General features: G+C 45.9%; 1 protein-coding gene across 1 annotated transcript in view; it reads left to right on the top strand.

Moving 5' to 3' along the window:
• LOC145337431 (NACHT, LRR and PYD domains-containing protein 3-like) overlaps window positions 1–5,534 on the top strand; it is a 50,662-nt gene extending 45,128 nt beyond the window's left edge. The window contains exons 9-10 of the mRNA XM_080182206.1: window positions 3,033–3,200; window positions 4,494–5,534. Coding sequence (XP_080038332.1) covers window positions 3,033–3,200; window positions 4,494–4,581 — 256 coding nt within the window. The 3' untranslated portion in view covers window positions 4,582–5,534. The remainder of the gene's footprint in view (window positions 1–3,032; window positions 3,201–4,493) is intronic.
• Window positions 5,535–12,206: the final 6,672 nt, after the last annotated feature.

The following is a 12,206-nucleotide window of genomic DNA, read 5'->3' on the forward strand; positions in this document are numbered from 1 at the left end:
ATACCAGCATGGATTGAGAACTGATTAATAGACAGAAACAAGGAGTTGAAATAAATGGGTTATTTTTGGGTTGACAGCCTCTAACCACTGGAGTACGGCAGGGATCAGTGTTTGGGTCTCAGCTGTTCACGATTTGTACCAATGATATGGATGTGGGGATCAAATATAATATTTCCAAATTTGTGAATAATAGAAAACTAGATGGAAATCTGAATTGTGAGGAGGATGTAAAGATGTTTCAATGGGATGTGGAGAGGCTCAGGGAGGGTCCAAAAGTTTCCCAGGTGGACTACAGTGTGTAAAAATGTGAGGTTATCCAATTTTCCAGGGGAAAAAAGACAGAAATTAAGACAACTCCAAAGATATTTTGATATCTTGTTCATGAGGCAGTCAAAGCGAAGATGAGAGCAGTTAAGATAACAAATGGCATGTTAGACATTATTCTAAGAGGATTTGAGTTGAGGAAAAATATGCCTTACTGCAATTATATGCAGCCTTTCTAAGACTACACCTGGAGAATTATGGACAGTTCTGGTCCTCTGACCGAAGGAAAGATATACTTGGCAGGTAAAGAAGGTTCACTGCAACAGATCCAGGGACAGATGGGTTGTCCTCTGAGGAACAAAAAAACATTATTCTCAGGCCTTTAGAAAAATGACAACTGACCTCATTCAAACCTACACTATTTGACAGGGTTCAATAGGCCAGATGTAGAAAGGATGTTTCCCCTTGCTGGAGGGTCTGAAACCTGGGACACAGTCTGAGAATAAGGGGCAGTTATTTAGGCTGAGATGAGGGGTACTTGTTACCCATTAGAATGCTGGTGAATCTTCGGAATTTTTTTCCCCCAGAGAGCTGTCATTCGGTGTGTGCAAGACTGAGCTCGATATATTTCTACTGATTAAAAACATAAAGAAATACAGGGATAATGCTGGAAATGGTGTTGAAGTAAAAGATCAGCCATGATCACATTGAATGTTGGAACGGGTTTGAAGGACTGAATGGCTGATTCTGCTCCTGTTTCTTCATTTTTTTATTGCAATGGGAATGGAATGTAAGAGTCGGGAGATTTTGCTGCAGTTTTACTCAGCCTTCATTAGAACACAACTGGAGAAATGTGTATAGTGTTAGGCTCTTTACATAAGAAAGGATAGAATTCTGTAAGAACCAGTTCAGAGAAAGTTCACTCGACTCATTCCGGGGATAGAGAGGTTTATTTATCGAGGAAAATTTGAACAGGTTGGAGCAATGTGTATGAAGTTCAGAAGATTTAAAGGTGATGGCATTGAGACAAATAATATCCTGAGGGGATGAGACACGGTGCTTACTGAGAGGCTGTTTCTTCTTGCAAGAGAGACCAGAACAAGGGGATGAATTTTAAAATGTAATTGTCAGTCCCTTAAGACTGAGAGGAGGAGAAATTTATATCTTAGATGGTCGTGAGTGAGTGGAACTCGATTCCCTTGAGACTCGTGGAGGCAGAGCCATTGAATATAGTCAAAGCTGAGTCACGAATGATTTTGGATTCAGAAGCGAATCAAGGATTATAGAGGAGCGAGCGGGAAAATAATTGTGACTACAATTAGAACAGCTGTGATGGAGTCTGCTCGAGGGGCTGAATGGTGTTTGTTGTCTTGCAGTTATTTTGTTCTTATCCCAGTACGTCCTTCAGACTGCTCTCTGTGCCCAGTGATGGATACACAAGCTCTATGTTTTGTCCTCACCAGACACTCTCCTGTGCCCATTCATTAGGCCACCCACTCAACCCATCTCACCAGCAGTAATTACCCACTCTGTCCCCAGGCCTTCCTGATCCAGCACTTCATCTTCCATTGGTGTAAGGGTGGCAAGACCTGGATGTCTCCACTCTTCTTCACTCATTCCCTGATGGTGTTTGCTCTCTTTCTAAACACACAAATTGTTCCTCACTCATCAAACACATGCACTAGCCCAGGGTTGTCCAACGAGTGGACCAAGGGGTGAATGTAACTGGGTCGAGATGTTCTTTCTACAATTTCACTCTCATCCTTATTCACATATCAGGCTGTGCTGCACTCACCATGTCAGAACACACCAGGACATTGATCCTTTTCCACACTGTAACCACGTGTCTGAAACCTGCTCACCTCCCAGCAATCTCCATCCAGACTGGCTTGTAATGATGGGATAACCTCCTCCCATCCGGAGGGAACAGGACGTCCCTCCAAGCCTGAGCAGCCTGGAGGAGCCCCTCCCGGGAGGAATTAGTGATTGGGGGGTAACCCTTGCTCTGCTTTCTGCCATTTCAGCCCCTCATTCAGTAAGCAGAGCTCCCTCGCTGCTCCCTCCAGAGCTGCTGTGTTTGAAAGTCCTGCTGGCTGCCTTTGGAGATGGTGCCAGCATTGCCTGAACCGGGACTGTCCCCTGCCCAGGCTGCCTCAGTGGGCAGCTCTCCCTGCCTGCCAGCCGATAATTGTCCACCTCTGACAATATCACCTTCATAACTCTGCCTATCCTGCCCACACAGACACACCACCCATTTCCAATCCCCATGTTGGGAATTCACAGCTTCTGGGAAAATCACAGCCATTATCTTCACACTCACCACAAACTGCATTCCCAAACCACTGACCATCCCATGTCCCTCCCGAGCCACTCCGAGTAAGGACATGGAGATCCTGTGATTATGGTCCTGTCCCATCATCACTTTTACCATTTAGTCACTCCTGTAATTCCAGTTTGTCCTTTCTTTGTTTCATCCCCAGCCACCCACCGCTGTCCCTTCAAACCTGTCAATTCACTGCCAGTTCCCAGTTCCAATGGAAGCTCAAACTTTACCCCTGTTTCTCTCTTCACAAATATTTCCCTAACCTGCTGAGCATTTCCAGTTTACTTATTTTTCATTTTCAGCATTGAGTATTTCCTCATTCTACAGAAATGCAAGTTGTGTTTTTGGAATGTCTCCTACAATACATTATTATTGTTATTAACAGTATTATATAAAACACTGGGGATTGAGCCTGATTCCTGTTATTTCTCTCTCTGGTCTCCAGACTGTTTAAGAACACACTCACAGATTCTTGTGCTGAGGATCTCGTCTCCGCTCTCTGTACAAAACAGTCACTGAGGATTCTGTACCTGGGGTTAAACTCCTTCACAGATCAATCTGTCCCTGCTCTCCGCCACCTCATACTGACCTGCAGGAGTCTGGAATGGATCTGGTGAGTGTTTGTGTTAATTTTTAGAGTAACAATTAAAATATAAATGGATTTAAAATATAAATGGGCCTGAATCTTCCAAGCAGCAGCAATGGTAAGCAGATTGCCAGAATGTGTGAAAATTCCCCCAACCTATAACTGCTGCATATTTCTCCCAGAATCTTCAGCACAGTGACCCCGGGGAGCTCCATCAGAGCAGAGTCGGGGAAGAGAGAGCACACACCCTATTTACAGCACAGTGACCCCGGGGAGCTCCGTCAGAGCAGAGTCGGGGAAGAGAGAGCACACACCCTATTTACAGCACAGTGACCCCAGGAGCTCCATAGGTGTTAGTTGATTGGGGGAGTGAATGGGTTGGTGTGTAGCTGGATGAATGGTTAGTCAGGGAGCTGGGAAGAGGTTGGAGGATTAGTTCTGGGTGTCGGGGGAGTGGATGAGTTGTATTGTGTTGGGTTGGAGGGTTAATCGGGAGTTTGGATGGTGTCTGGGAGTTGGTCATGTTGTTGGGGTCTAAACAGATGTGGTTGTGTGGTGGGGGGATGGGATTGGTTAACAGCTTTGAAGAGGGCAGTGGGGTGGGGTTGGTTCTGGGGGCAATGAGTTTAAGTCAGAGGTTTAGTCAAGAATGTATTCAAGAGGCAGCTGGATAGAGCACTTGGGGTGAACGGGATCAAAGGTTATGGGGAGAAAGCAGGATGGGGCTATTGAGTTGGACGATCAGACATGACGGTGATGGATGGTGGAGCAGGTTCGAAGGGCCAAATGGCCTCCTCCTGCTCCGATCATCTATGTTTCTATGTCAGGTGAGGAGAGGTTGGCTCAGGATGAGGCCAAGTTGGGAGGGTTAGTCTGATTAGTTTAAAGGCTCATGGGAGGTGGCCAGGCTGGAGGGGAGGTAGGGATCAGTGGGTCTAGTCAGATAGTGGGAGGTGTAGTATGGGGGATCAGTGGGAAGTGATTGGGGGACTCGGTTGTGCTATTCAGGTATTAGTCCAGGCGGTGAGCTGTCTAACATTACCTGAGTAACTATCCAGGTAAATTTTGTGGATCTGTCCCAAGTCTCTGACTCTAACTGCAGCAGGGGAATTCCCCAATAGTAGTTACTACCTCTGGGACAATTCCCAGGTAGATCAGTGTGTCAGGACATCCACAGGGTCCCGATTCTCATCTTCAGTTGTGTGTCTGGGTCTCTGGTGATCCAGAGACCAGAAGATTTGTCCCATTAACTCCAGTCTCCTGTTATTTACCCTGTTGTTCAATCTGTTTATTTCCTGTTTCATCTTTAATCTGTTTCAGGCTGGGGTGGAATCGGTTCAGTTCAAATGGAAAGAGACATCTGGAGTCACTGCGGGAATCCAGACCGGGACTGACAGTGTCAGTCTGAACATTTCAATCTCTGAACATTGCTGCTCCACCGGTTACAGTGAAATCCTGAATTGTGAAGATCTTCGACAGCTCCTTCCAAACCCTTCATTCCTGCCCCTCTCCCTCCCTATTCCATCAGACCCTCCAGCCTGGCAATGATTTCCCTGCTTACCTGGTTTCCCAGCTGGAAAACTGTTGTAGTTTTAGTCTCCACATTGAAGGAAAAATTGCTGCAAACCATTGTTTAAGCAGCAATGTGTTGTCAGTGTTCTCAGCAACAGAGTCTTCACCCTCCTTTCAAAATGGAGCAGCAGAGATCATTCTCCAGAGAGAGGGAACAGTGTGTGTGATTCCGACAGTACCCAGCAGAGGACAGATTGGTCAATCTTGTCAGAGTTTCCTTTCTGTCTCTGTGAATGAATTAAAGGCTCCACCAGCCTCTCCTCAAAACCTCTTTCACTATCTGGGGATTAAAGTGACACAATGCCACCATTTGCTGGTGGCTCACACCTACTGCAGGCGCTGCTCTGTGTGAGCCTCAGACAAGTTCAAAGTCCCATGTCTGCATCTGGGAACCGGTTACTGCAGTGTGAATATTGAACAATATTGACAGGGATTGGAGTTTACAGCAGGAACCTCGGCTGGTGAATTAACCCTTTTATCACCAGACACTGTACATGAACTCTGTTCCCTCATTGGGAACCATTGGAATGCTGAAACTAATACGTACACAAGCTAATGAAGAGCAGGGGGACTAGTGTAAATACTGTACATAACTTTTTAGTTTCACTCTCACTGTTAGCAGATACAGGAGCAGAATTTAAGGAATTCTGCTCATTCTGCACACAGTAAATTTTTAGGCAAGTATATAGTTTTGAAATTTAATGACTGTAATTTGTATACTACTGTAAAAATGTTTTTATTCTGCACTGTTTGCAATTTTTAGACATGTAGGTTTGCAATAGTTTGTGATTTTTATAAATAAAGTATATTTTTGAAACAAAAAAAATCAGCTCATTGAGTCCACTCCACCATTTAATCATGGCTGATAAGTTTCCAAACCCATTGTCCCATCGTTTCTCTATAACATTTGATCCCCTAACCAATCAGGAACGTATCTATCTCTGTCTTAAATACACTCAATGAACTGGCCATGCACAGCCTTCTCTGGCAATGAATTCCACAGATTCACCACCCTCTGGCTGAAGAAAGTCCTCCTCAACTCTGTGCAAAACGGTTGTCGTTTTATTCTGAGGCTGTGCCCTCGGATCATAGTCTCTCCTACAAATGGAAGCATCTTCCTCATGTCCATTCTATCCAGGTCTTTCAGTATTCTGTAGGTTTCAATGAGGATCCCCTCGTGTTTCTAAACTCCGAGTACAGACCCAGAGTCCTCAAACACTCCTCCAACATCCAGCTTTTCATTCCTGGGATCATTCTTGTGAACCTCTCCTGGATCTTCTCCAGGGACAACACATTCTTTCTTTAATACAGGCCCAAATTTGCTCACAATAATCCAAAGGTAGTCTGACCAGAGCCTTATAAAGCTTCAGCAACCCTGGTTTTGGTGGCACAAAATATTTTAATTTCTAAATGTGGCAAAGACCTTGAGGTTAACAAATAAAACTCAGCTGATAAAGTCACTTATTACATGTCAGTGTCCCAGATTGGTCTGTCATGGTTAACCTAACAACAGGAGATTCAGATTCAGATTCCAGTCGCTTTCTCATCTGCTGGGATTTTAACTGATGATATATCTTTTGATTTGAATTATTTGTCACGTGTATTAACATACAGTGTAAAGTATTGTTTGTTGTGCACTAGACAGAGCGTAACGTTCATCGAGGAGAGAGTAGAAAATGTAGTGTTATAGTCACAGCTCTGGTGCAGTAATGCACTACGGTGAACTAATGCAAGATAGGTTCATTTAAACGTCTGACGGCAGCTGGGAAGAAGCTGTTCCTGAATCGTGACCTCAGACGTAGAACAGGAGCCAGACCAAACCGTGAGACAACCAAAAAGAATGCTTTCTATGGTGCACATTTCAAATTTACTGAGAGTCGTAGTGGACGTGTCAAATTTCCTTCGTCTGTCTGTGATCGCCTTGGACAAATATTAAATTGGAGAGATGTTAATGTTTGAATTGTAATATCTAATGGTCTAAAGTATCTGGGAGCAGAATGGATTTGATAAAGGCTGGAATACAGACTGGGGGAATGAGCGGGAAGATGTTGTGCTGAATGAATGGTTCTTCTTGTAGGAGGGATGGATGGAGAGAGGGAAGGAGGGTGAGTTGGACAGAGGGAGGGTGAGGTGGATACAGGGAGGGTGAGGTGGACTAATGGAGAATTTGAGAAGCTGTAGTTCACATTTGAAGAGGTTCCCAGGGCCTCTGAGCAGCTGAACTTGGGAAGCCTTTGGGCAGAGATGGTGCTGCTGCTGTTTCCCCTCCTGGCCACCAGGAGCCGCTGTAACCCTCCCGGACAATGCTGCAGCTGCTGCTCCTCCCAGTGTCACCTCCTGCCACCTCCGGCCCAGCCGCTGCTCGTTGGTGGAACATCCGGGGCCTGTGGAGGGGCGGGGCCTCTGCCATGTTGCCGTGATGTCACGGTGAGGCCCCTCCTCCTCCCCCACCGTTTGTTTTTAAATAAAAAGGAAGAAGTGAGTGTTGAGCAATGGGGAAAGTGAGAGAAATTCCGAGCCGGAAACCCCGCCAGGAACCGAATCAAAATTAAATCAAATCCATATTTATATCCAGAGGCCGGGGCGGGACCGCGCCTGCGCGCTGTGTTCTCCCAGACTGCACCGCGCAGATCAGGATTAAAAAAAACACAATTTTAAAAAAAAAACGACCTTCCTGAATCGAGCAGGAACCAAAACTCTGCCGGGAGCCGATTAGGAATAAAAAATATCAACATTTAAGAAAAGATAAACAGCTACCAGCCGGTGTGCATGTGCGGGAGGGGGATTCTCCCAGAGGGCCGCACACGGGCCGCCGCCGCATTGAAACCCCTGGCAACGGCAAGATGGTGCGTCAACACCAGATTCATCAGCCGCACTCACAAGACAACCCCGAACATCACCCAAGCACAATGCAACGCCAACCACACTCTCAAGACCAACCGCAACATTGTCATCAAACCAGCAAAGGAGGGGCCACCGTCATACTGAACAGAACGGATTACTGTAAAGAAGTGTTCCGACAACTAAACAATGAGGAACACTACAGACAGTTACCCACAGATCCGACCAAAGAACACACTCGTCAACTCAACACTCTGATCAAGACCTTCAATCCGGACCTTCAGAGCACCCTCCGTGCTCTCATTCCATGTACTCCCCGCACTGGAGATCTCTACTGCCTCCCAAAGATACACAAGGCAAACACACCCGGCCGTCCCATCGTATCGGGCAAGGGCACCATGTGCAAAAACCTCTCCAGCTATGTCGAGGGCATCCTGAAACCCATTGTACAAAGAGCCCCAGCTCTTGTCGCGACACTATGGACTTCCTACGGAAACTCAGCACACATGGAGCAGTTGATCCAGGGACACTCCTCGCCACAATGGATGTCTCGGCACCCTACACCAACATCCCCCACAACGATGGCATTGCTGCGATTGCCTCAGTACTCAATGCTGACAACTCCAGTTTCCAGATGAGGACCCAACTAGACAGCAGGCATTCTTGGACTGGGTTTTGTGCAAAGTGAAAGGATTATTTGGAAACCTAGTTGTGAAAGAACCCTTGGGGACGAGAAAAAAATAACATGGTCAAATTCGTTCTCAAGGTGGATAGTGAGGTAACTGATTCTGAGACCAGGGTCCTGAATCTCACTGAAGGTCACTATGATGTTAAGAGGCATGAATTGGCCCTGATGGACAGGGAAACATCACTGGAAGGAAAGACAGTGAGTGACCAAGGCAGATAGTTAGGGAAAGAATAAATGAAATTCAGAAGTTGTTTGTTCATCTTTGGTGCTGGAACGGTCTGGCATCTGTGACCCTAACCATGACTTACAACGGAAAGTAGAAATAGCATCAGGCTTTAGGAAGAATCGTACAAATTTGCAAGAAAAGCAATATGCACGAGAACTGAGAGAAGTTTAAATTTCAGCAAAGGACAACCAAGGGATTGATTAAGAAAGAAACATGTACGTTTGCAAGCTGGACACATCAAAAAAAACACTGACTGTAAAATGTGCTATAAGTATGTGAAAAGGAAATGATTCACAGAGCAAATGTGACAGCCAGAAATGGGAGGATTCATAATCGGGGAAAAAAAGGCTGAGGAATGAAATGTGAACTTTGGTCTTCATACAGGAAGACGCAAATAATGAATCAGATGTTCTGGGAGGAAAAAAGAACAGTTCTAATGAGGAGATGAAGGCAATCATCAGTCGTCATGTTTTATTTCCAGGTGGGGGTGGGGGGGATTGGTGGAATTGAATGTGGATAGATTACGGTTCCTGATAATATTCATCCCAGACAATTTAAGAAAGGGAAATGTTATATTGATTAGTGGTCATTTTCAACACTGTTTTAGGCTCTATGCTGGTTCCTACAGATTGGAGGGTAGACAATGTAAGCCCAGTATTCAAAAAGGAACACAGAGAAAAAAAGAAAACAGGGATCTGGACATCAGTGAGTTTACCATCGGGGAAGTTGGCAGAGTCCATAATGAAGGATTTCATAACTCAGCATTTGGAAGGAAGCTGTATAATCATAGAGTCATAGATGTTTACAGCATGGAAACAGACCCTTCAGCCCAACATGTCTATGCTGCCCTTTCTTTTTTAAAACACCTAAGCTAATCCCAATTGCCCACATTTGGTCCATATCTTTCTAAACACATCATACCCATGTAAATATTTAAAAGTTTTTTAAACGTCAAAATTGTACCCGCCTCTGCTACTACATCTGGCAGCTTGTTCCACACACTCACCTCCCTCTGTGTGAATAAATTGCTCCTCTTGACACTTTTGTATCTCTCCCCTCTCACCTTAAACCTGTGCCCTCTAGTTTTAGACTCCTGTACATCTGGGAAAAAGATATTGACTATCCACTTTGTCTATGCCCCTCATTATTTTATAGACCTCGACAAGATCGTGTCTTAGCCTCCTACACTGCAGAGAAAGAAATCCCAGTCTATGCACCTTCTCCTGATAACTCAGTCAAAGTTCAATTGGAAAATGATGTTGATGAATCTTTTTATGATATTTGTGGGTGTATCTCACAGAGTTGACTGTGGAGAACCATGGGAAGAGTATCATTTAAACTTTTGGAAGACTTTCGACAAGGTCTCACATCGCAGACGAGTATGATCACTAATGTTGTTCAGGGAAGGAAACCTGCCATCCTGACCTGGTGTGGTCTACATGTGACTCCAGAGACACAGTCATGTGATTGACTTTCAAATGTCCTCTGAAATGGCCCAGCAAGCCACCCAATTGTAACAATCGCTACAAAGGCTCAACAAAGAAAGGAAACTGGACAGACCAACTGGCTTTGACCTAGGCACTGGGAAAGATAACAGCAAAACAAAAAGCCCTGTCGACATTGCAAATACACCTTACGCACAAGTGGGAGAGCTGTCTCACAGCCCAATCAAGCAATTTTTGACATAGCCATTCTCCCGGAATCATGCCTTACCCCAGATTCCAACAGTGCCATCCCTGGATATGTCCTCTCCCACCGGCAGGACAGACCCAGCAGACTCCTGTATACATCGGGAGGGGGTTGTCCTTAATAGTGACTCCTGGCCCCATGAATTCTCATGGCTTCATGTTAAATATGGGCAAGGAAACATCTTACTGGTTAGCTGTCCTTCTTCCATCGGTGAATCATTTATCTCTGCATTGAACAACACTTGGAGGACGTATTGAGTGAGGCAAGTGTGCAAAATATACTTTGGGCGGGGCTTTTCAATATACAGAACCAAAAGTGGCACGGCAGCAGCACTGCTGATGGAGCTGGCTGTCTCCTAAGGATATTACTGGGAGACTGGGTCTGCTGCAGCTGGGGAAGGCACCAGTCTTCATTTAAAAGACATAAGAAATAGGAGCAGGAGTAGGCCATCTAGCTCTTCGAGCCTGTCCTGCCATTCAATAAGATCATGGCTGATCTGAAGTGTCTCAGTTCCACTTTCCCGCCCTCTCCCTTGCCTATCCCCTTGCCTATCAAAAACCTATCTACCCGTGACTTAAATATATTTAGCGAGGCAGCCTCCACCACTTCAACGGGCAGAGAATTCCAGAGATTCACCACCCTTTGAGTAAAGAAGTTCCTCCTCAACTCTGTTCTAAACTGCACCTCCCTCTTATCTTGAGGCTGTGCCCTCTGGTCCTGCTGTCCTTTCTGAGCGGGAAGAATCTCTCTACCTCTACCATATCCATCCCCTTCATTATCTTATACGTCTCTATAAGATCCCCCCCATCCTTCTAAACTCCAACGAGTACAGACCCAGTCTATTCAGCCTCTCTTCATAGTCCAATCCCCTCATCTCCGGTATCAGCCTAGTGAACCTCCTCTGCACTCCCTCCAAGGCCAAAATATCCTTGCGTAAGTACGGCGACCAAAACTGCACACAGTACTCCAGCTGCGGCCTCAGCAGTGCCCTATACAGCTGCAGCAAGACCTCCCTACTTTTATATTCAATCCCCCTCGCTATGAAGGCCAGCATCCCATTCGCCTTCCTGACCACCTGCTGCACCTGCAGGCTGCGTTTTTGTGACTCATGCACAAGGACCCCGAGGTCCCTCTGCACCGTAGCTTGCTGCAGCTTTTCGCCCTTTAAATAGTAATCCCTGCTACTACTATTCCTGCCAAAGTGGATAACCTCACACTCGCTAACATTATACTCCATATCGCTCGGTCTGCCTGCTTTAATCACTCAGAGAGTCAGCCTTGTTGGATCAGTACATCAATCAGTCTCACTCACTCATTGCAGCATTCAGCCTCACTCGGTAGATCGATTATTAGGCATGATTCACCTTCTTGGTCAGTCAGCCTCACTTCTCATTCGGTCTGCAAGACTCACTCAGCCTCGCTCGCTGGCTCAAATCAGCTGCAGTCACTCGTCATTCAGTTTGCCTTATTTACTCAGTCGCTCATTAACACACACACCCGGGCGGTCAGGTGGCATCTCTCACTTGGTGCATCGGCCTCGCTCGGTCATTCTGAAGCACTCATTCTATCAGTCAGACTCACTCGTTTGGAAAGTCACCCGGCCATTCTCACACGGTGAGTTAACATTGTTCTGTCAGTCAGTCAGACTCACTCGTTTGGAAAGTCACCCGGCCATTCTCACACGGTGAGTTAACATTGTTCTGTCAGTCAGTCAGACTCACTCGTTTGGAAAGACACCCGGCCATTCTCACACGGTGAGTTAACAGCTCTCTGTCAGTCAGTCAGACTCACTCGTTTGGAAAGACACCCGGCCATTCTCACACGGTGAGTTAACATTGTTCTGTCAGTCAGTCAGACTCACTCGTTTGGAAAGACACCCGGCCATTCTCACACGGTGAGTTAACATTGTTCTGTCAGTCAGTCAGACTCACTCGTTTGGAAAGACACCCGGCCATTCTCACACGGTGAGTTAACAGCTCTCTGTCAGTCAGTCAGACTCACTCGTTTGGAAAGACAC

The sequence above is a fragment of the Carcharhinus amblyrhynchos genome, unplaced genomic scaffold (genome assembly GCF_965287045.1).
Source record: "Carcharhinus amblyrhynchos unplaced genomic scaffold, sCarAmb.v2.hapA scaffold_48, whole genome shotgun sequence".
NCBI classification, from domain to species: Eukaryota; Metazoa; Chordata; class Chondrichthyes; order Carcharhiniformes; family Carcharhinidae; genus Carcharhinus; species Carcharhinus amblyrhynchos.